We start from the raw sequence: 24,494 nt of genomic DNA, 5'->3' as shown, positions 1-24,494 counted from the left end.
CCGACCAAATCATGTGAATGTAAAAAAGACACACGATGAAGCAACCAATATACGCCTTAACCAAACTAATTAACAAGTTATTTACCACTCAGATTACGCTGAATGAGCAAACAATACATTTTTGCCCAGGATAAGAGCAGGAGAAGAGGTTTTTGGTAAACGACTCGATTTAAAAAGGACGCGATAATACAGACACTATAGTAACGATTTCCCACTTGTATCATCAACGAAGAAGACTCTTATCGACTCTGTATACCATTGGAGTCTTGTTAAAATCGAGTGACTTTTGTACACCTGTCTCGTAATGGCATTCAGACTCGATTAGTGCCTTCTCCGTTTCAAAAATGACTTGGAAGCGAACGAGTCATTTTTGAAACGAAGAAGACTCTTATCGACTCTGTATACCATTAGAGTCTTGTCTTCTTCGTTTCAAAAATGTCTCGTTCGCTTCCGTCAACTTGGTGATATATATATTAAAGTGGGAAATCGAGAATCCGTATTTACAACCGTGTAAACATGACACAGGAAATAAAAAAACACACCTATGAAACAAAGTAAGCCCCCACTTATTATAGCACGGTAACTGAACCTAGTGGGCGCTAGACACAACAAGTATCAGAAGTACTCAGCGCGTAAGGCACGTCAAGGTAGACGAATATTTAAACACAGCTGAAGATAGATATTTTCTTCCCAAAATTCCCGATTTGCTCAGGATAAGAGGAGCAAGAGAAGGGATTTTCGGTAAACGACTCGATTTAAAAAGGACGCGATAATACAGACACTATAGTAACGATTTCCCACTTATATCATCAACGAAGAAAACTCTTATCGACTCTGTATACCATTGGAGTCTTGTTAAAATCGAGTGACTTTTGTACACCTGTCTCTTATCATGGCGTACAGACTCGATTAGTGTCTTCTTCGTTTCAAAAATGTCTCGTTCGCTTCCTTCGACTTGGTGATATAAGAGGGAAATTGAGAATCCGTATTTACAACCGAGTAAACACGACGCAGGAACTAAAAAAAACACCTGCATGTGCAACAAAGTTAGCCACCACTTATAATAGCACGCTAACTAAACCTAGTGGGCGCTAGACACAACAAGTGTCACAAAGTACTCAGCGCGTAAGGCACGTCAAGGTAGACGAATATTTAAACACAGCTAAAGATAGATATTTTCTTCCGAAAATTCCCAATGATTTTCTTGCCTTTGTAATGATAACGGAGAGTAAATTTTGGATATTGCACAAAAGTGAAAAAGCGGCCGGGCGGGCAGGCGGGCAGGCAGGCAGGGGAGAAAGCGATATTTTTAGCCGAGAGGGTTGCTTTCAGACTAACGACATTTTTAGCTGACAATATAAAACAAAACGTGATTAGCAGGGATAAAAGAATGAATGACATCTAACATGTAGATGCATATTAAGACCGCTTCTTTTATTAAAATTTAATTTTAAAGATATTTCAACCTTGAAAAACCTTGAAAAATCTCCAAATAATTTTTGAAAGTTTTTAGATGATGAGAGGTGAAAGTTTCAGAGATACTATTAAAATTTCATTTTGCTTATGATTTTAAAAACTGCGACAATTTGTTGCTTCTTCCTGTGTTCGTTTTGACGGCCCTTCTGAAGTAAAAATACTATAGTTTCGCACGTGGACTCATCCCTGCCGCTTGACAAACTTGATCCGCTGCTCGAACTCCAGTCTCCACAGCAGTTGGTACAGTTGAACATGATCGGAGACTTGTAGCTTCACCGGCGAAGAACAAGCGATCGTCAACAGGACTGGAGAGCACGTGACGAAGGTCGTACGCATGCGCAGTAGGTGACGTGTATGCTCCGCGAACAAAGGGATGATTTGACCAATGAAAGTACGCATAATCCATGAACGACTCAGTTGCGGGTCGAGCGTCCGCGGATGTGCTGTTAAAAAAGACGAAAATATAGTCTTAGAGATTTCACGGGCGACATCAATAAAAATAAGTAAATTACTTTATTTAAGTGTCGAAGTTTTTAGCGCTGTAGCGCGAACTGGGGACACTATAAATCAATGAAATAAATATACAAAATGAACATAACATTGTCCCATGAACCTAGTTTAATGGCCTTAGCTCCCACGAGTCTCCTGTAGCTCAGTGGTAGAGCATCCCAACTAATAATCGGAAAGTCTTAGGTTCGACTCCTGATAGGAGCACTTGGATTTCCTTTCTCCGAGCATACCTCTGTCATTCACTGAACATAACATTTGCTAAAAATTCCAACTGGTGGAAGGCAAACCAGTTGGCTATTTACAAAGCGTGGCCTTAGATTTGAAAACGGGGCTACCGTGAAACAAATTCAGGTGGTCAGAGCGAGACTCGAACCCTGAGCCTCCGGATTACAAGTCCAGCGGCCTAGCCACTAACCGCCTCCCAACATCGGGATGACCATAAGGTTGACAAGACGAGAGCAAAAGCCCCTCTTATCGGACAAGTTCCAGAAAAGTTTGAATTTCCGCCCCTGAATGGCCAGAAATTACTGGTATTCTATTTTTTTTTTACCAATCAGCGGCTGTTTTCACTGCGACACTTTTGTGCTTTCTTCTTGATTAAGCGATACTGGTGGCGCGAGTTCAACAGAAATTTCTCTCTAAGCTATTCCTAGTTACCGTCATCTACACGACTTACTCGCAAATTCAGAAAGAGGACAGTCGACATATTTCAGTACATTATACTTGGATGTGTAATGCTAACGGAAACAAGCACAAACTGAACACAAAGACAAAGAGATGGGTATTAATAGATGAAGACCAGTCGCAAGTAAAATTGTTGCCGTATTCACTTATTCACAAGTGAAAGAAGCAAAGCCTCAGAGAAAAGAGAGAAAAGTGAATATACAAGAGCCCACAACGAGAACATTTAAGCCGAAATACTTAAAATAATGTCTTCTGTATTGCCAGGTAGTCTTGTGCCCTTTTCATTAAAGACATATTTGTAAAGGCTGTTACGGATGTTTTAGTTGATTAAAGTTGCAGAAAGTTTTAGGAAACGGAATTTTATTCCCCAAATTCACTAGCTGTTGTTGGTGTTACGAAAATGCTAGCTGAACTTTTCTTTTTCTCATTTTTAGCAACATATTAACCCTTACGGCTTTGAATACAAAAGGAATTAGTTTTCCAGCGTTACGAACTTTTGAGCTGACGTTTTGCCAAGAAAAGTTGTAGATTTGCTTTACGACTAAATCCGAATTTCTGAGACGATTAACATCCGAACACATACCTACCGAAATGAAACTTTGGATAGATCGATTCCTGGACTCGTATATCCCTCCCCCTCCCCCGATCCAAATAGGGTTGGCATAGCATTGGCGGGAGGCGTGGCTACACCCTCTATACCTTCGCATGATTACAAGCGATCAAGCGTTTACATCATACCCAAAAATCTCGTCCAAATGGCTCAAAAATCCCTGTAAAATTTCTTGTCCACTAAGGACACGTTTCTCTTCCGCAGACTCAGCAGTTTCAAACCCAACAACCACGTGACACTTGTCGTCACTGTCAGAGGAGTCACGTGAGAACATCCATATTTCACTGACAAACCCGCGGACGCTGTACAACTGATGAAGTTTTTCTGGCCAGAAACGGTGTTTGAAGCGACAAATGATCTTCCATGCTGTCAGCATCTGGATTGTGTTTATAGCTTTCTTCTTGTCGACAGGAAGAGCTGGAACAAACTTAATATCACCATCGTTGAGGATTGTAAGTGGTACAGTGATGACAACGTGATTGGCAGTTAACATTTCACCATGTTGATTTTTCAGAAGAATTCTTCCACCAGACTTTGATCTGATCCTGTCTTCATCTGCATGAAATAAATAAATGAATAAATAAATAAATAAATAAATAAATAAATAAATAAATAAATAAATAAATAAATAAATAAATCGAAACAGTAAAGTTAAGAAGAATGTGTTGGCGTCTTGTGTGTGTTACATGTAACTTCTTCTGGAAAGACAGTGAACCAAAATAAAAACAATGCAGTGATCCCAATAATATGTAAGGGTGCAAAACCTTAGATGAGATCAAAACATTGTGTCCAACGTTTCAAGCTTCTATTTCACCCTTTTAACTTGTCCATTGAGTGAAAGACACTTTTTCGGAACACAAAACATGTCCATTGAGCGAAAAACACTTTTTCGGAACACAAAACACTTTTTACACCACAGGTCACCAAAGCGTGATATGGTTTGTATGAAAAAACCCACAAAACATTATATGTTTTGTTTTGTTTTGTTTTTGTTTTGTCTTAAAAGTCTGAAAAAGCTTACCCGGTGTGTTCTGCTGTGTTTTCGAGGCGATTTGGGACGAAATGTCGATATCAAGCAAACGGATCTTCGAAACTGTACAAAACTGCACTTAGCCGGGAGGGGCTGTGTATAGTTTGTTGCGGGACAAAGGTTCACGTGGATTTCCCCTGTCGAGCACATTTTAGTACTTGTGCCTAGGTTTGACCGTGGGTTTGTCATGACATGGCTCGGTTCGCGGCAAAAATGGCGCCCTATTTGAAATCAACTTTGTTTTCAACGAAGGCCTGTGTCTCAATAAATGAACTTCTCCGAGAAACAGTTGCTCCGGAAGGAACGCACATCATCCTTCTTGGCATATGATGAGGCAGGTAAGCATGTGCTTAAGTTTCAAGCAAATTTCGTAGTGCTCTCCTGAAAAGACGGGTCAAATTACCTTCAAATTCGACTTGCACGTGGACCAGCCGCTGAGAGAAAAACCGCTCAAAACGGCGTTTGGAAGGACTGAGAAGCCTCGAAAACACAGCAAAACACACCGGGTAAGTTTTTGTGGGTTTTGTGGGAATATTGTTGTCTACATTTCGATTTAATTTTCACGCCATACAAACTTATATATCACGACAGTGGTGACCTATGCTTACACTAGGCCACAGTCCATTTACTCAACCAATGGGAAGCCTAGCCCAAACCAATCGTGTCTTTGTCGCACGCGTTTTCCCGCGTTTAGCACCGGTTACATGTATTTGCTTCGAGTTCTGATTGGTTCCTTGTGCCGCGTGCGTCTGTTGCGATTGGCCAGAGTAATTATTGGTTTCGGACCCAAAGCCGCTCTGTAGAAGCCACTGAATGATTGCTGTCGAAAACAAAATGAAAGAAATGTCTACTAACCATTCCAAACAACATCCTTAACTTGCCAGCTGAGGCGTTTATCCACATCAACGCTGTGATCTAAATAATACTTCACTAGCCGCGAATACGATTCAGCAAGTCTAAAACAAAGAAGACGTAGAGATATGCTTCAGAGAGAAGTTGATTCAACGTCATTCACTTTTTGTATTAAAAATGTTTGCCTGTATGGTGAAATAAAAAGATCTGACAGACAAGGACCGTTTAGTAATTGTTCATATTTTTAAACTGAGAACTGTTAAATTTTCCAAAGCGTTCAAAAGTTCCAAACGTGATGTTACACTAGGGGCTTTCTGCTTTCACAGATTTGAAATTGTACTAACTTGGGAACTCCTTATTTTGGCTGGTCGCTATTTTACTACTACTTCACGCGGATTTACAACTCTTGTGGGTTCGACCTTAAAGATAGTAAATGGGAGAAATTTATTATATATTGTGTCTAGTTTAAGTGGTCATTCATTTAGTTGAAAGAAGGTTTGGTTAGGTGATACTTTTTTTGTTAGTAGAAATGGCACCATAGAAATGAAGATGATGATGACGATGATGATGATGATCATATGTACACCACATTAGGCATTAGTGACAACGCTACAGTGTCTACCAACCTGTGGTTTTTAAGACCCCACTCATACTTGGATTGCATTCTTCTTCTTCCTTCTCGTATACCATAATGTTTCAATGATCCTGCGGAAACCCTGAGTTTCCAATATTCGATGACGTCCAAGACATCCTGTGACAAACCTTTGTCTTGAAGCCTCATCATTAAGGAATCTGATAAGGACAGAGCCTCGCTGTCTTGACACTTGAATCTGCTGTTGATTATTTCATCCCAAGATTCTCTGGCAGCCCTTATTTCTGCATGATCACTCATTAAAGGGTAAAGTTCACCTTTGTGGTAAATTTTTTCCCCTTCGTCATCATCTTCACATGGAGCAGCCTAGAGGGTGAACAAAAAATATATATTTAATTAACACTTAAGAACCTCACAGGACACTTTTCTAATTTTAGGAAGGCGTTATGCTCAGGTTACACCAACGAGGATTAGCTTGCCAAGGATTGTAATTTTTAATGTGAGCTACCCGTCGCAATACATGAAAGCTAACCGTTTTCAAATCAGTGCTGAACCCTAAATACTGTAGAACGGTGCTAAGCCCCCAGACAATGTTCCTTGCCTAGCTGGAGCTCTATTCACTCAGTTCTCTGCCTACGAAAAAAATGGGCTTCTGTTCCTGTGTCATCAGGTCCCACAGTTCACATTCGTGAACAGTTACCAAGTGTGGTCGAAAGTGGTCCCAAACAAACTTTCAGCTTGTGACCTTCCAGACCTTCCAACCCTACACCTCCCAACTTTTTCTGACTCAAAGGTGTGAAATTTTTATTCTGGGAGTGCCATGATTTTTGGAGATGACACGACTATATCCAAAGACTTCCCAAGACACCTAAAGATTTCCAAATAATTCTGAAGTTCTCAAGAAAATGATCATGCTCCATACAGACCTTCAAAAATCAAAGATTTCAGGAAAAGTATTGTCATTCGCTCATTTTACATGGACTTTTTGTTTCTTGTATTGGTTGGAGTTACATATTTTTGCAAAGTGTGTCAATTAAGGCTGTAATAGCTCACATTTTTCAACCAAGCATGAGAAATTGGTCAGTAAATGTGAGTTTTCAACCCACAGGTTTGAGGCTCACGCCTAAGGCGTGAGAGTTTGGCAGGTATAAATGCAATTATTACTCACTGGTAAGACTTGCCAGCCATTATCAAATGCGATCTTATTAACTACAGTGTTGGTTCCGTGAATAAACTCTCCACCAAGATCAAATGCACCAAAGCCTTTGAAAGGTTGGACTTGCTTCACTCTACCACCTAGGGTGAACACAAAAGTGAAAAAAAAAACAAACTAATAATAATACGTACAACTCAGTGAACTATTATCGTACACCCCTCTCAGCTGGATTTTAAACAAAAGTACATCAAAACTTTTGTCTATAAGATATTCCATTTTACTTTAATATGAAGGGTTTGGTATATAACTAACCTATAGTGCACTTTAGATCACTTGTTGTTGTTTTAGTTCTATAGGTCAGGGGCCAGGAACATTTGGATGAAGAAAAGTAGGCAAGAGCCTCTGGGGACAGATAACCTGTTTCAAATGGCCGAGCAAACATTGGTTCCTAGCCTGCAATGCAGGCATTTTTAGTTTCGACCAGAGCCACAATCACAGTTCATTGTAGCCACCATGTTGGATTTTCAACTCTCCCCAATCTTCCTTGCAAGGCTGTTGCCTAACAGGATCACCCAAGAAAATGCTCTGGGCGCCTACTTTTTTTGCAGCAACACCTAACACTTCACTTGTTGGGCTCCTCACTTTCCTTCTTTTGGCCTTGTGGGATCCTTGAAACTTTTCATAGGCAACAGCCTTGCCTCTGCTTTTAAAATCCACGACGTCAGGTAAAGTGCTTGCCCAAAATAATATGCCTGCATTGCCAGCTAACTGGCTCGTGTTTTTCTACCCAATCAGTGAGCAGCAAGGCTTAAGACCATTTGGTGTGTTCTAATAGGTCATGCATTGAGTGCATTGAGCCCTTCAAAATGTATACTTGCTTGTTTACTTCAACTTTTAATTATTACTGTAATAATTTATCCCACAAAGCATTAAAAACATTTACTAATAAATTTACCCAGGTAGTTAGCAGCTTCTAGAAGCACAACATCAAAGCCAGCCTTGGAAAGTGAAGCTGCTGCAGCCAGACCAGCCATTCCTCCGCCAACAACGGCAACTTGACTCGCAGGGGATGGGCCAGCTTTACCTTGAAAAGATGAAAAAATAAAAATTTGTTTTTTAATTGCTGAATGAAAAGGTACTTCATTTCTATTCAAGGGGTGAATCAGGCTTTCATTCAAAATGACCTTTTCATGATGACTCATGTATAAAATTAACTCTACAACTGGTTATTTGAAAGCTGATTAACGGTAATCCCTGATTAAAAGTTAACCAAGATTTTCATCTCGCTGGTTAAAATTTTTTTCAAAGCTAATTTTAACCTAATGATAAAGAAAAATGTGTAATTAAGTCAAAACTAAGGGACAAAAATCTTTTGGAAGAATCTTTATTGATTAGTAATTAAACTTGAATCAAAGTTCACGTTAATCCAGGATTAGCTTAATCAGGCATTGAACAAGTGGACCCAGGACAACAGCTCAAGTCTATGCAAGCTGTTGCATTCTGCAGAGGCATCTTTGGCCAGAATGGCTCAACAGACTAACACACCATCAAATTATGAGGGGCAATTAAAATCATTTAACTTTTCTTGATCTTTCACAAGTTGTTTTCATATATATATTTTCATAAGTTATTGCTGAAAATTTAAATGATGTAATTTGTTGGATTTAGAGAACAACACAAAACAAGTACCGGTAATCCTCAATTGATCATGTAAAACATTCAGTGCATAGTGTAACTCTACATTCAAAGATACCTGACTGTTAAGCATATAGTTTGGTCACAGATAGACTAAACACGTCAACTCCCGGGGGGGGGACTCTCATAAAACAAGGGGCGGGGATGCTCGTCGTCTCGCTTAGGGGTGTAAATTTTGGATTTTGGTCTCACTTAGGGTGTTCTGGACAAAACGCCATTATATTTAGCCGTGAAGGTCTCGTCTAGAGTTGCACACAAAGAAATATAAAAATATATATTTGTCTGTGTTTTATAATGGTCTCTTTTAGGGGTCAAAAAATCTTGGGCCACGCCCAGATTGGTCTCCTTTAGGGGTTTAAATTAAAATTTCCGACGAGCATCCCCGCCCCTGTCATATGAGAGTCCCCCCCCCCCCCACCCCGGGCATCAACTCACTCAAGCAAACATTTGGGATCAGGCAGTTTATTGAAATCTACATTATTAAAATCTATGTAAAGACTAGAACTATCACAACAGAAATGAATAATGGTACAAACAAAAAGAAATCCATAGACCACTAAAATAACCACATATTATACAAAACAATTATTAGTACTACAGCAAGAAAAAATCAAAGCTGTCCTAGAAATGGGTGGGCACTAAAATGCTGCAAAGCCAGCCTATGCTAGCTGAAGCCAATGTGCTAGTGTGTCAATCGAACTGATTCAAATGAACTAGTGCAATAAAGTCCTACATGAAATACCTAGTATGAGTCAATACTGTAGTAATTTTCCTGCAGCTGTTTGTGAAGCAATACTGTATTGATTACTATCTAGTTGAGTTTTATTGGCTATGGTAATTGTCATGATTCTTGCTCAAAATAGACTCTGATCCTTGCCTGGGGCCAGTTTCTCGAAATTCCCGGTAACTTACTGGGCCTGATAAGTATAAAAGGTTTCTTTCACCGATTACACAGTGATTACAGACGTGGTGCTTGGCCAACGTTTTCATAGAATTATAAGATTTTAAAATTTAGTATTCAAAGCCAACAAAAACATTTGTCACAAGAGACACTTATTGGGCCCGGTAAGCTATCGGGACTTTCGAGAAACGGGCCCCCGGTTCCAAATTTAATATTAGTGAGTGGTCTAGTGTTGAGACTCATATTAATAATTATTAATAGGACATTAATATCCAGCTACAAACCATTCCAAGGAAAAGATGATCTGATGGCATTTGACATCAAGATTGAGCTATCTTTCAACCTTTTCATGCCTTCTTGTATTTGCTTGACCTCTTGTCTTCCATCAACAGAATCATGGATTGCCCCAATAAGATCCAAACAGAAGTCTAAAACAACAGTGGTTGCTATGTGATCTCTGACCACTCTATCCTCATCTTGAAAATTGGGCATTATATGAGGCCTGTGAACGAGCAGGTAAACTTCACTTGACATATAATATGTGTCATCAGTCTCAATGAGGCGAAAACCTGCTGCATACAAATGCTTGCAGTGTTTGGACCATAGATGCTTGCTGGTAGCCGTTAATGATTGAGACCTTTTAGTAACAAAGCTGAAGATTTCTTCACACTTCTGATAACCACTCTTCTTGGCATACTAAGAATAAAGTAACAGAACTCCAGATCAAAGAGGCCCTCCACATTGAATGGGAGTGACCCTCACTCAACAAACAGCTCAAAAATATTAATTTGATACTTTTACTTTATTTTTCATTACTCTTTTCTGTATTCTCTCAGTATTATCCAATTTGTTCCACATCTGTTCTTGTAATCAGCCACATTGCTCAGTCATTGTTTAGTACTCCCTTTATTTTTATGTAAAATGTAATTAGCTAATTATATATATAATTATTCACAACTTGTAACATCCTGAAACTGATGATGAATACGGTTGTATCCGAAACATGTCTCTCAAATTCAAAAGTGTGTGTATTTTTCTCAAATGTTTAAATTATATCTCTCACACTATTAAAAATTTTATTAATTTTATCTTTGGATGGCTCAAATTCATTGTCACCACTAAGAGGTACCCATCGATTGGATTCCCCTGAGGATCTATCAATTTTCTATTAATGTTTTATTATTTGGTTATACGTCCAGCACTGGTATTTACTGTAAACTTATTCTGTTCTATTTTGAGGGAGCCTTATTTTATAAGCTTTCCTTTTAAGCTTCCTTGGCACTTCCTTTCCATGTATTTTTTATTTTGACCAGTTTGTTTGTATGGTAAAATAAACAAGTGATAAGTATGCAACTCCACAACAAGTGCTGTTTTTGTATAACTCCCTACATTTACATCTACATTTAATTTAGTTGGTGAAGTCGTGAGACATCACACCACTAGCTGCCTCTGAAGTGCATGCAGCAAACTGACCCCAGGGGGGGGGGGGGGGTACTTGGGTTCAGTTTTGCTGGGTATGTGCCGCTGGCCTCTCAGAGCCCCTGCCCCATTATAGTCTATTTTGTGGCCAGTTGTAGACCCCATCTTAGTCACTTTTTGGGAAAATGTAACTTTCGCGATCCCAACTAAGTCACTCTCTATTTATGCATCTACTTTCAAGAACGGAATGTAATACGAGGTGATTGTTACATTTAATAAACAACAACTTTCTGAACTTTTTAACCGAGACCATTTTGAATCCCTACTTAATAGAATTTTCTTACCCCAAAAATCCAAACATGTGCGACCCCATTCTAGTAACTCTATTGAAAAAGAAAGCCCATTCTAGTCAATCCAGTCATGAAAATGCGACCCCATCCAGCGGCACACCCCCATTAGCCACTTATAAGGAAGTCTCCCCCCCCCCCGCCCCCCGGGAAAACTGACCTGATTTAAAACAGATGTGGCCTTTTCCATCAGCTGCAATGTGCAATCGACAATGTTCCCACTACCCAGATCATTCAAGCTTAATAACTTTACAAAACCATAGTTTCCACTGGCAAAATACTGAACAAGCAAGCTTGACATAACATTAGACAGTGTCTCTTTGGTTGATGCTTCGTCCTGCAAAGCCACAAGGACCGTTTTCGTTTGATTTTTCACGAAGTGGTTTGGCTCGCGTACATCATCAATCCAGTGTGTATCACTGCTGAAATCAACAGCCACAAATTCCTCCGCAGATCGAGTTGGAAATTCTTCGTTCAAATTCAAAATTCGCATGATCAAGTTGACAAAACGTCGAACTACTTCTTCTCACCCGATCGCACGCGAGAGAGTTCATAACCCTTTTCATGGGGTCGTGATAATTCGTTCCCAGTCTAGCCTGCGTGGCAGGCGCTAGAGAGGGGAAGGGAGAGGGGAAAATTGGGCGCGCGAGAAACGCGCCGCGCGTTTCTCGCGCGCCCAATTTTCCCCTCTTCCCCTTTCTAGCGCCTGCCACGCAGGCTATTCCCAGTCTAAAATATAGAGAACTCGTCGAGATAGACTGGCGACAAATGCGTAAAGCATGGCGGATGAGCCGGATCACTTGAGACGAGGATATTCCATTGAAATAAGGCATGAAATCCCTTAATTTTACAGTTTAATTTTCTTTTTTTTGCCTTCATTTCCAAAGAACTTCTGTTTAATGAAGCTTATTCAGCCGGATCGATTCCTTTAGCTTCAGCAACGACGACGGCAACGGTAACGAAAACGTCACATTTCATTTGTGCTACTTCGCGATTATTTCAACTCGCTCAACTTTTACAAAAATGGCGAACTATCCAGGAACCAAATTGGTAGGAGTGGCGTACCAATTAAGAAAGAAAATGAAAAATTTACCGTCGTGCGTTCACGTTCTCCACAAAACCTTAAATGTGGTCATTTCACGTTGTTGTTTTGCAGAGGACGGCAAAAAAATGTACCAAAATGTAAAACACACGTGCAGAGCGATTGTTTTTGCTCATTAAACCTATTGTTTTGGGGCGTTGTCGTTGCCGTCGTCGTCGTCGTTGCTTAAGCTCCCTAATTAGCAAAGGTGGTGCTGCGGGGCTCAATGCAGGAATGAATCTGTCGATCTCTTCGGAACGAGGCAAAAAACATCAGATTGATTCTCGATTCCTGTATTCAGTTGCAAATAGGCCGATCTGACACTGTGCATCTTTCCAAGTATTTTGATTCCCGTAGATGCTTTGATAACTTTTTAATCCCAGCTTGTTTGTCCTGATTTGATTGTTGCCTTTAGGGATGGAAAGTTTGCTTGCGTACAACAGTAGTTCAGACTCGGAAGAACTTGAAGAATTAACCGTCCAGAACACTCGCCATGTCAATGACCATGAAAACATCAAGAAACGAAAAGTAAGCTTAAGCTTCACTAATAGAGAACGTGGAAGAGACATTTTCAGAGAAGAGAATATCACACGGCCAGAGGATAAAAGGTTCAAGCCCCTTCATGAATCACCAAATGGTAGTGTAACAAGAAACAGCTGTTCTGAGTCAGCAGAAACTTACAAGTCTTCGAGATGTGATCGCAATGGTTTGCTGTATGACTTCAGGGAATCATTATCACCATCGACTTCAAGAAGCAACGAAACGAAAAGTCGACAAGTGGTTAGCTCAATGCCGCAATGTAAACAGCCAAAGTTAAGTGTTTCATCAGGGACGGGTGGCTGTGTGAAACCGTACATACCTAAGAGGGAGAGAGAAAAGTTCATTCAACCTTCTGCAACCTGTGCGTCAACTTTTCCCGTGAAAAGTCAGGTAGAGTTGGCTGATCTTGATTGCATATCAAAAGATGTTACTGCAGAAACAAACGGTGAAATGCTATGTCCAAAAAATCCAGACTGCATATCCAGACCACCCAAACAGTTACATTTGAGTTTTGAAGGTCATTCTCAGGGAGTAAACTGCATAAGATGGAACCCCACACAGAGTAATCTGTTATTAACAGCAGCGATGGATCATGTGGTTTGCATCTGGGACACTTCAGCTGGTGGTACATGCAGCAAAAGATTGACTCATCACACTGCTGCAGTGAAAGACTCAAAGTGGAGTCTTTGTGGATCAGAAGTGTTGAGTTGTGGTTATGACAAAACTGCCAGACTTTTCAATTTGGAAACAGGTAATATCTAGGCTCAATTTCTGCTGCTTCCTCGGGTCCTGTTTTCCTCATTTCCCAAACAAGGGCTGGTAATTGAGCCATGTAAAATCATGCTTTAGTTTCAAAGCTGCATCCAAAAGAAGATAGGAGGTTTTCCTCTCAGCTGAGAGTTTTATACCACTATCATTGGTTTTGTCTTCTGGCCTTACAGCACTAGTTGATTGCCTTTGATATACCTTTTTAGATCAATAAATCCAGAACATACTACTTAATGTGTTTAAAATCAATTAGCAATCTCTTGTCTAGTCTCTTACACAGCCATTCTTAGGGTTGAGGTCGTCACACAATGCTCTTTCCCAAGGGAGCGTTGTATGATGACACTAAGAACACCTGCGTAGGAGACTGTCTCTTGCCTGGATATTTATAAAATCTGTTTGTAGTCAGAGATAACATTAAAAACCTTGGATGAGTTAATAAGCTTAAGTTGCCAAAAGCTTATAGGGCTCAATATGGCTTGAACTCTGCTAGATACGCCACTGCCATTGCATGAAATAGTATGCCTGACATACTGCAATCATCAACAACATCACCTTCCATTTGGAACAGTCTGTGACCTATGATTTATACGGTTTAGAGTTTAGATTATATAGAATTAAGATATATATATTTTCTTTGTACATGACAGTGTATGTATTTGCCTATTATTATTATTATTATTATTATTATTATTATTATTATTATTATTATTATTGATCAATAATGATTTCTTGAAACATAAGCAAGGGAAAATTAAAGTTAATAGCTGACGTTTCGACATCATCGTGACACCATTCTCAAGGCAAAGTGGATAAATTTATAAATAAATTATCACATTAACAATGGATCACAAGTTCTCCAAGTGAATACCTTTGCACGAATTGAGGCTGTTTGCATGTTTAGGGATGGTTTAAGTTTTCTTATGAAAAGCATCTTAATTAGGCAATCAAATTTGTTCGAAAATTTAGCTAGCATGTGAAATTGTTTTGAAAGACAAGGAGGTATGTTCGAGTTATGTTTGCTCAAGTAGTGTTTACAAATAGACGATGATTTTTTATTTTATTATTATTATTATTATTATTATTATTATTATTATTATTATTATTATTATTATTATTATTTGCTCAGAGCATAAGCATGTATTTATTGTATTTATTGTTAGAGACCTCACCAGTCTCACAAACTTAAGGGTAAATAAAGTGATAATTGTCATTACATATTTCTTCTTTCAGGACAAGAAATCAGAAAATTTCCACACAAGAACTATGTGACCTGTGTTCAGTATCACCCTACAGACCCCACCCTTTTCCTTGCTGGGACTTTTAAATCTGACATCTTCTGTTGGGACACGAGATCTGGATATGTTAGTATCTATAGGTGCACTGCCATTTTGAACAAAATTCTACCCTGACACCTGCTATTTTATAGCTCTTGCTGCTCAAACAGAAACTCATTTGTCATGGGCTCTCTACACTGTAATTTCATTCTGGTCGTCTTCCACTTCCTAGTTTTTTAAACAAGCTGAGAGTTTGAGGTAATTGGAGCCTACTCATTGCTATGCCTTTACTAATATATGAATTCTGAAAGTTTCAACAAATCATTAATAATTTTTATCGTTATTTATTACTGTCAATCATTGTGCTCTTAGAAAACACGTGTTTTTCTCAACAGGGTCAAAAGTTCACGTTCATACACTGTTATGAGGATTTTGATCCACTTTAACAAAGTTAGGAGTGAAATAATAATGTGTTCACAGCTGTTGTTTTCTTCACAGATCACTTCAACATATTCTGCTTTTTTTGGCCAAGTTCAAGACATTGCATTCTTTCCAGGAGGAGATGAGTTTATTTCTGCTGCTGAAGTAATTAAAAGAAATTCTACTGACAAAGGAATCATGGTCTGGGATTTCAGATCAACAGCAGTTTTATCCAATCAAATATATCAGGTAATATATCAAACACGAGGAAGAGTGTTTCCTCCGATTTCCAAACACCGAGAAGTAGGTTGGAAAAAAGGAGGCGCAGCAGAGTTTTTTGAACCAACTTCGAGGTGTTTGGGAATAGGAGGAAACACTCTTTCGAGTCGTTGATATAGCTTCTCAAACTATTTTTAGCAAAAGTTCACAAAATTTTATGGTAATTTATTAAGATCACATTTCTAAACCTCCTTCATGGTAGTGATTTCCTTTGTTTTGGCTTGATGAATTATTAATGAGTTTGAGAAGTATATTTATAGCACTTGTGAAGATCACTTATTGTGCAGTTGCAGCAAATGTCACACCCCAAACCCTCCCCCTCCCCCCGCCACAGAAAGGATATTTTCCAAAATCATCTTACCCCACTGAAAATTCCACTTTCACTTAAGGCACTTCTTTAAATTGCTTGGCCTTTAAGACCCTACACCCTACCCCTCTGAAATTTCCCATCCCTTCTATCGGGGGGGGGGGGGGGGGGAAAGGATATTTTCTGGAACTACAGATTTGCACTGTCACAGTCATGTTGTCATCTTAATGAATTATGTAATAAATTCTTTACTACAAATATTTGATCTCAGTTTTCGTACATTAATTTAATAAAAATCTCAGTTGTGCATTGCGTACCATCTTAAAAAAAATCGCTCTTGAAGAGGAAGGCTTCACATTTTTCCTGTATATACTGGAAAAGCTATACTATCATAAATTAAACCTGATGAAAAACGAAGTTTGATGTTGTGGTGTTAAATTCCCCATATAATTTCCAGTAATTTTGACATTACAACTGCCTCCCTGAAAAACACTCTTCTCCAGGCAAGGGGTGGGGATGGGGACGGTGGAGAACATGGGATCAAAATACTCCTGGTTACTTCATGATATCTGTAGAAACTGGAGTTCGCCTCCTGTGCTAACCCATGACGAAGCGCTAACCCTTGAAATGTCAGCGCTGACTACCCACCAATGCAGCACCAAAGTTTACTAGAAACTAACTCCCTTATCTACCTTTTATTCCTGTTCAGTGCCCCATCTGTTTTCTTATAGGTCATGTACAGAATATACTATTTGTTTGATCAAGTCATGAATGTAGTTTTACTCATAGAGAAAATGATTGCAATGTCATTCCTATATTCAGGAGGCTTTCACCTGTACTTGCTTAAAAGTCCACCCTCATGAATCTCATTTCATGGCCCAGTCTAATGGAGATTACATTGCTCTGTTCTCGACAAGAAAGCCATACAAGCTGAACAAGTTTAAAAGATATGAGGGCCACAAGGTAATGATGTCAAATGATGTAAAGATTGAAGTAAAAACTGAACTTGTTTTAGATTTAGCTCCACTGGAAAGTACTGCTGAACAATAGCTTCCATTTTGCCATGCTAAGGGTTTTGTCTAGACACAAAGGTTAGAACCACCTTTTACAACATAACAAACAGTATAACAGATAAGTACTGCTCAGTAGCTTTCATTTGAATGGTCTCACTTTAGGATTTCACCCACAGAATCAAAAGTTAGTGTCACCTTGTACAGGATAATAAACAGCACCACAGGAAAGTATTGCTCCATAATTTGCAATAATGGGTCACACATTTCCTTCTTTACTTTCCAGGTATCTGGTTATCATATTGGATGTGATTTTAGTCCTGATGGATCAATAATTTGCTCTGGCTCAGCAGATGGCCAAATTTATTTTTATAATCATCACACTTCTCATATAATAAGGAAGCTAGAAGCTCACTCTATGCCCTGTATGGATGTTGCTTATCACCCCACCCTACCCCACTGTGTGGCTAGCTGTGGGTGGGATGGAGGGGTTAAAGTCTGGAAGTAATTGTTAATTTTGTTAACGATGTGCAGTGAGTAAATATGACTGTCACGACCAATAGGCTGGAAGCATATATACACCACTTTGAAAGATCTTGTCAGGTTATTAAATAAGACTGACCTTTATTATGGCTGATTTTATTGATCTGGATTGTTCAAAATTAATATGATTTGCTGCACAATTCACTGTCATAATTTGACGAGGTAGTTACTAAGCACCTTTCCAAATCACCAAAAATTATTGTTAAAGATGTATTTTACGTTATTTATTGCAAATCAAAACTGGCCCAGTGTTAATGTTAAAATGCATTTTAAGTTATTTATTGCAAATCAAAACTGGCCCGGTTTTAATTTCTAATTAGACTCCAATGCAAATAAACTTTCTGTCAGTTTTATTTGCTGATTGAAATCAGGTTGAATAACAACTGTGAATCGTATCTAAAATAAATAAATAAAATAAATGACTTTATTTAAGCATCAATGCATTTAGCGCTGTGCACTAACTGGGGACACTCTCTGGGTCAAATTGGAATTTGGAAATGTTAGTTTTTGAGGAGAGGGGAAAACTGGAGTACCCAAAGAAAAACCTCTTGGAGCAAGGATGAGAACAAACAACAAACTCAACCCATATATGATGCAAGTTCGGGAATTGAAATTGACTACAACGTTTGAAAGCCATCAGCAATGACATTTTGAAAACTGTGGGTGTGTACACAATGAAATTATATTGGGTGTAGTGATCTGTTATTTGACATTTTTTTCAACCTTTTCCTCAAGGTCTTTCTTCTCATGAAAGGCCCTGAGAATAAGGTTGATTTTTTTATATTTTTATAAATTTTTTTGTTCATTTTCTTGAGATAATCAAGGTGAGACAGCAATAAGTAATAGCTTTGTTTTTATTTGCTAGATATACCCTGTCTTTCTAAATTATACATTTCTCTTTCTAGATCCAAAGAAACACAATATTTTAGCACTATAAAGTAATTTCGTGATTCAGGCTAGTAAGTTAATCTGTCTCATTAATTTTATGTAGCAAAAATTAAACTACCAAACACCTTATGTGACTAACTGACAGCTAGCCTACCCATTTCTATTTCTTAAAAAATTATGTTAATGTGTTTAAAGCTGAAGTTTCACTGTTCAGCATCACTCAGTTCTGAAGGCGAACTTGTAGACGCAGATGATGCACTCTTTGTTCTCCAAAGTTTTCTGCTCCAAGCAGGATGGCTGAGAGGTTTTGACTCCGTTGTGAGGTCCAGATCTAATTTTAACTTCTCCTTTAGATCTGATGGCAGCTAAGGGTCACGGAAAAAAGAAACGGTTTAAAACACTTGTGATCAAAGGACAGACACAATTACTTCAGTCTATAATTCTGTAGTGGCATTGCGCGGAGAGTACAGTCTGTAGATTCTGAAAATGGACTGCAACACTACTGTAAGACAAACTCTATTTAGCTAGTTAATTATGGTCACACTTGAACTTTTTATCTGTTACTAAACTTTCTTTACTTAGGCGACTTGTTCCCTTCTGACCTCAAAGCTCAGTTGATAGAGCAACAGTTGATCAAATCTGGAGGTCATCGGTTTGATTCCTGCTAAAGTCAACAATTTTTGTCTTTTGCCTTGCGTCAGTAGGAAATCCATGGGCTCACTTTAGTGGCTTAACATACACTGCAGAGTAAATTCTCTGATCCATCATCTAGTGTAATATACACGTTCCCCATAAACGCACAGCTTTAAAGATTATAATCGTGTTCAAATAAGGCATATCTGTCTTGTGCCATTGGTACTAGCAGAACAACATTCATAATTTGTATCTTTAGGGCGGAAAGATGTCTAAGAAAAATAGTTAAACATGGTGCATGTCTGCCTTAGACAAAGTTGACTGTAGTTCTGAAAACATTCACCAGTGAATGTAATGGCTGAAGCCTTCAGTTGAGAATTGCAGTGGCAACTATACACCACGACATGTAAACTTACCGTCTCTACTTTTTGAGACACAAACTTTCTGTCTAAGGACTGGTTACACTTCAGAAGCTGAACTACCAGGGCGCAATCCCTCTTATATTTAATCTGGAATAAACAATTAGCAGAAATAAACAAAAAGAACTCTAGTTTTTGTAGAGACCCGTCCCCACATAGGATTTTTAATATCCACTCAGGATTATTTTTGGATATGTGACTTACGCATTCTTTCTCCAATTTGTTCATCTTTTCAACAAAGTCCATCAACTGTTCTGACATGGCTCCCACTGTCTCTTCAAAGTGAAATTTCTCAGATTGCATTTCATCACCCTGAAAATTGATGACACAAGTATTTATTTAGGCTTGCAGGTAAGTATAAACTTTGTCTACATTACATGGCACAATACTGGTATTGGGGAGGGGGGACTTTCATATAAAAGTGTTGAGGATGCTGGTGAGGAACCATATAATTTAATGATTTGTTACACTATTTATTTATATTCCCTATCAGCCTGTCACTTGTTGTACGCTGGTGATTTTAACCTTTTGTTTGTTCCTAAAACTAATACAGTTACTTATGGACAGATCTTTTTCTGTGATTGTACTGAAGTTTAATACCGAATGATCTACCACTTAATATAAAACAATACCCCTGTTGATATATTTTTAAGAATGCTCTAAAATCTTATTTCGTTTGTGAAAGCTCTTTTTGTTTTAATTTTGATCTGTACCAGTTTGCTTTTTATTGTAAAAAGCCTTGACACATTGTTCTATGCATAAATTATATACTTTTAAGAATGGTTCTGTTATTACTGTTATTGTTAAAAGGTGCCAGAATATATAATTTGTTTGAAGTCACCTGTGGCCTAAATTTATTTTCACCCATGCCATCAATTCTGACAGATTAGTAATAATTTATACTTTTCTTCACACTTTTTTTTTTTTCAGGCTTATTTCCTAAAAGGTACCAAGATAACCCCAATGGTAATCATTTCAAATTTAAACGTCCTAAGCAGTGCTAATTAAACCACAAATTTTAACACCTCTAAAAGCTACAATGAACACAGGCTCTTATCACTTCAAATTTGAGAGTGCCCCTGGGAATAAATTACACTGGAGATATGGTAGCTAGCCCACAGGATTTGTATCTAATTCTAGCTTTATAGCGTATAGCACAAAGCAACTTCCCCCTCCCCCCAAAAAAGCTTTTTCAGATTTGCACCCTCAGCTCTACTGGAAATTTCAAGTTAGCTTCATATTTTCCCTGAAATTTTCAATTGGCTTTCAAGACCCTCCCTCCCTCCCTTGGAACTTCCAATGACCTTTCCTTGGGGTATGGTATTTTCTGGAACCACTCATTAATATTATTACCAGTTGAAGGATTCTATTTTCCAGTTCTTGGTTTTTCTTTACCACCTCATCATAGTCTCCTTTGAGTCTGCGGTTCAGTACAAAATAATAATGAATCGTTAACTCCTGTGCCACGAAATACAGTTTGTAACTCCCATGAAACAGACTAATGCGTAAGGTTATTTTTACCGCAGTTATCAAGATTTGATATCTCACTAAGATTCCTTACAATACTCAAAATATATTAGCCCAAGATCTTTGTGAGCAAGTATCTTGCTGATTACTATCTTTATAATTTAAGAACCAGCTCCAGTAGATATCAAATTCTGAGTGCTCAAATATGGGAAATTGGTGTCATTTGCTTACTAATAACATTTGTACCTTACCTTTTCATGTGTTCTTGGGATGATTCTGAATCAGATTTCCCCTGATCCTCATTTTCCTCTCCTGGTGAAGTAGTTGACGCTTCACTTTTCCCTTCACCAATGCTTGAAGTCTTGTCCTCTAACTTCTTTATTTTGTCTTTGAGATCTTGATTTTCCAATCTGTAGGTTTAAAAAATCAAATCAAGTGCATACAATGAAATTAATTCACAGATGTGAACTTGATAGAAAATAAGAAATATGTTGACTGTTAGGCTTTAAGTGCCCCTAACCCTTCAATTTGTTTTCTTTTGGTAGATTTCCATATCTGTGAAGAACTCATTTTCGAAATTTTTTTTTAGAAATATTGAATCCCTTTTATTTTACAAGCACTAAAAGTTACTGAAATTTTTAAATTTTTGCGCGCTTCAAGCCCCGCTGGACAAATTTTTGTCTTGTGGGCTCATTAGGAACGAGCCAATGAGAAGCGTCCGATATTTGACACTTTTTTAGTTGTGACCTAAGAAAAGGACACCAGAAGGATTCAGAAGGAATCTTATGCATGCTGATTCCTTTCTCTACATTTCGAGAGTTGCTGCATCCAAAAACCACACATTTTTCAACCATTTTCTCTGTTTACAATTAAAGCATTACCGCGAATCTTCGGATATTTTTGCACGATGTCCCTTTCTTACGTCACGCTCCATATTTGGCCGAGTGGGGGACTAATGCGACCGATAGGTGAAAATATCGACAAGACTGCCTTCACTTCTAGCACTCGAAAAAAAAAGGATTCAATATTTCTCAAAAAATTTTTCGAAAATGAGTTCTTGAAAGATATGGAAATCTACCAAAAGAAAACAAATTGAAGGGTTAGGGGCACTTTAAATTAAATGTAAATGGGGAAATTATAAGTTTCAGTTCTAATAATAATATTATTGTCACAATGACAATCCCTACCAGTCTTTAAATATCTTACCTTAACTGCTCATAAGCTGATGTGCAGCCACACTTCTGTGTGATGAATATAATAATATTAGTTGTTTAACAATAATTTATTGTTAGTGATATGAAAATAACATGTCTTGGTCACATGGTATCACACATATAAAAGTGTTCTAAGGCATCATGATAAACACCTCACCCCTAGCAGAGTTTATCAGTTTCTGTATAAAAGAGTTCCAGCCACAGTCCCCCAACCCACCTCTCTGAACCTTAATATTACCTATCTCCCCAATGCATGATCAGTTTTTGCTATTCATTCATTTTATACCCCTAACATGTTTTCATAAATTACAGGATTTCAAATGCCAAACATAAGTGCAGACATGCACAACTTGACAGTGAATGCAATGCAACAAAACAATGAGAAATTGAAAACAATGCCTTAATGTAACATCAAAGGGATGGTGGGGGAGAGGGGGCTAGTTACATGTATGGTACAGGGTCTATGGGGGGGGGGGGGAACATATAAACACTACTACCCCAGCATTTCAGGTCCCAAAATAAAAGTTGGGGGGACACCTTCTCTACAACAGGATCCCCCCATCCCCGCCCTCTCTACCCCCTAGGATGAAAGTACCACAACCAAAGCAACTTCCACAGTACCTCACATGAACCAGCCATAATACTTGATCATCGCTTGCTGAGCATCCAACAACTCTTTTATAGGAGATTCTTAAATACTTGATCCTGAAGTTTCTATATTGATCTGAAATTACAGGATAGCAAGTACAAAAACGTTAACTATTGTATACGTAGCTAACTCCAAAATAGTCACCACAGATGTGTACACACTGCTGCTTTCCACTGAAAAAGTGAAAGCCGCAGCTGAAGGATGGTGGGTTTTGTCCATCTTAGACCGTTAAGTATCCTTTAAATCTGTTATAGTCACAGACAGCAAGCTGAGACATAATAAGGTAGCACTTTTAAAGCACGTTCATTTCTGGCCGGGCCTATCACGGAATAGGAACACACAGAATCGATGGTATTCATGTTCTTTCGGGATCTTTTATGTTTTCGGAATGAATGGAGTAGTATTCTGCTAATATGGTTTAGCCAGAATAAGAGAAATGTCGTTCTTTGGAAATTGATATTCCTGAACCGTAATATTAAAGAACAGACAGAATTGTTTAACAAGAACGCGCACTTTGTCTTTGATTGATTTGCTTCGATGAAAAACATAAGAAACAGGTATTCATTAAACATTCAAACATTTTGAACAAAAAAAATTCCCATTTTCCTTAAAGAAAATACAAGGCTGACATGAAGCACGTTTATACTTGACCGGTCATATTTTTCTATGACAAGTAGTCTAATTTGTCACGCAAACAAGCACTCTGAGACAATCGTGTAATTTGCTCACAGCCATTCATAATACTTCTAAATGGGTAATACCGGTATATCAAGGTCAAATTTATTGTATATTTCTAAATCAAAAATATACGAATTTTCGGATATTTTGAAACTCTATTCCTGGGGTATTTCCGTGTCACGCCTGAAGCACCTAAGCAACAGTGAACGTAGAAAGGAATTGCGCAAAATTTGCGTCTTTTTTAAATATTGAGAGTCAAGTGCTTTTGTTTAACATTTTCCTGAGAAGCTCTAGAGAAGGATCAAGCTTAATATTAGCAGATTGGTTTGGACAACAACATCTATACCAAACCGAGTAACTGTGGATGCATTTTGGCCCGGACTGAAATGTATTTAATTTGCATGCATTCAGCCCAATTTTGTTTCAACTTTTCTTCTTACCCTAATACGTATACACTTTTGTGTAAGCCTGAAAATTCTCACCTTCCTGGTAACTAGCACATCTCTCACGTTTTCAAGTTGCCAGTCTGACCTGTGGACGTGATCTGGGAATGGGATTTATGAGTTGTAACAAAATACAGCAGCTCGACCATATTTGTAGAACAGTTTTTGACAGCTCGCTCCAGTGTACCACGGTCACTTCTCCACTGGGCGGGCAAGGACACCTCTTTCAGTGGACACCTCTCTACACTGGACACTTCTTTACAGTTGACCTCTTTATAATGGCCCTTCTATAATGGACACCTCTATAACAAAAAACCTCTCTACAACGGAAACATGTTTTCAATGGACTTAGAGGGTGGACAGCTCTCTACACTGAACACCACTTTACAACTTACGGGACACCTTAGACTGCAAGCAGTCCCTTTCTGGATAGTCGATAGGTCGCGCGAAATAACCGAGCGCGAAAAAACTGGAGCAAACGAGCGGAGGGGTCTTGCCTCTTCTTGTTTATTTCTCCTCGCTCCAGGCTCGCTGCGCTGCGACTGACCAGAAAGGGACTGCTTGCAGCTTAGGGACACCTCTTTACATTGAACCTCTCTGCAATGGACA

At 38.5% G+C, this 24,494-nt stretch overlaps 3 protein-coding genes across 4 annotated transcripts; 1 reads left to right on the top strand and 2 right to left on the bottom strand.

Annotated features, from left to right (window-relative positions):
- Positions 1-1,572: 1,572 nt before the first annotated feature.
- On the bottom strand, positions 1,573-11,820 carry LOC146478670 (uncharacterized). Of its 2 annotated transcripts, none has more exons than XM_085112265.1 (8): positions 11,433-11,820; positions 9,791-10,202; positions 7,866-7,994; positions 6,922-7,050; positions 5,789-6,113; positions 5,166-5,266; positions 3,409-3,835; positions 1,573-1,919 (listed from the first exon to the last, which is right to left on the bottom strand). In XM_085112265.1, the coding sequence occupies exons 1-8, from the start codon at positions 11,763-11,765 to the stop codon at positions 1,637-1,639; spliced, it is 2,139 nt and encodes a 712-aa protein (XP_084968391.1). In that variant the 5' UTR covers positions 11,766-11,820; the 3' UTR covers positions 1,573-1,636. The 2 variants fall into 2 exon arrangements, with proteins under 2 accessions (XP_084968391.1, XP_084968390.1); XM_085112264.1 differs by having other exon boundaries at positions 5,789-6,120; positions 6,923-7,050.
- Positions 11,821-12,032: 212 nt separating this feature from the next.
- Positions 12,033-17,578, top strand: LOC146478669 (WD repeat-containing protein 25-like). Its single transcript, XM_085112261.1, has 6 exons — positions 12,033-12,101; positions 12,769-13,644; positions 14,892-15,022; positions 15,434-15,604; positions 16,764-16,904; positions 17,238-17,578. Exons 2-6 carry the CDS (start codon positions 12,771-12,773, stop codon positions 17,457-17,459), a joined length of 1,539 nt encoding a protein of 512 aa, XP_084968387.1. The 5' UTR covers positions 12,033-12,101; positions 12,769-12,770; the 3' UTR covers positions 17,460-17,578.
- Positions 17,579-18,330: 752 nt separating this feature from the next.
- Positions 18,331-24,064, bottom strand: LOC146478668 (brain-enriched guanylate kinase-associated protein-like). The gene is made up of 8 exons (XM_085112263.1): positions 23,925-24,064; positions 22,737-22,839; positions 22,108-22,142; positions 21,153-21,311; positions 20,788-20,854; positions 19,639-19,746; positions 19,432-19,524; positions 18,331-18,747 (listed from the first exon to the last, which is right to left on the bottom strand). Exons 2-8 carry the CDS (start codon positions 22,752-22,754, stop codon positions 18,586-18,588), a joined length of 642 nt encoding a protein of 213 aa, XP_084968389.1. The 5' UTR covers positions 22,755-22,839; positions 23,925-24,064; the 3' UTR covers positions 18,331-18,585.
- Positions 24,065-24,494: the final 430 nt, after the last annotated feature.

The sequence above is a fragment of the Pavona decussata genome, unplaced genomic scaffold (genome assembly GCF_977016875.1).
Source record: "Pavona decussata unplaced genomic scaffold, jaPavDecu1.1 SCAFFOLD_64, whole genome shotgun sequence".
In the NCBI taxonomy this organism is placed as follows: Eukaryota; Metazoa; Cnidaria; class Anthozoa; order Scleractinia; family Agariciidae; genus Pavona; species Pavona decussata.
The sequence above is the reverse complement of the archived record's forward strand: the minus strand, read 5'-3'. Positions and strand labels throughout refer to the sequence as shown.

Coding starts and splice junctions, on each gene's coding strand:
- LOC146478669 (XM_085112261.1), top strand. CDS start 12,771: ATGGAAAGTTTGCTTGCGTACAACAGTAGTTCAGACTCGGAAGAACTT. Junction 13,645..14,891: donor ACTTTTCAATTTGGAAACAG/GTAATATCTAGG, acceptor TTCTTCTTTCAG/GACAAGAAATCAGAAAATTT. Junction 16,905..17,237: donor AAAGATATGAGGGCCACAAG/GTAATGATGTCA, acceptor TTTACTTTCCAG/GTATCTGGTTATCATATTGG.
- LOC146478670 (XM_085112264.1), bottom strand. CDS start 11,765: ATGCGAATTTTGAATTTGAACGAAGAATTTCCAACTCGATCTGCGGAG. Junction 7,051..7,865: donor AGAAGCTGCTAACTACCTGG/GTAAATTTATTA, acceptor TGTTCACCCTAG/GTGGTAGAGTGAAGCAAGTC. Junction 1,920..3,408: donor CATTTGGACGAGATTTTTGG/GTATGATGTAAA, acceptor CTTTTTTAACAG/CACATCCGCGGACGCTCGAC.
- LOC146478668 (XM_085112263.1), bottom strand. Junction 21,312..22,107: donor TCAGCTTATGAGCAGTTAAG/GTAAGATATTTA, acceptor TTAAACCTACAG/ATTGGAAAATCAAGATCTCA. Junction 19,525..19,638: donor ACAAATTGGAGAAAGAATGC/GTAAGTCACATA, acceptor TGTTTATTCCAG/ATTAAATATAAGAGGGATTG.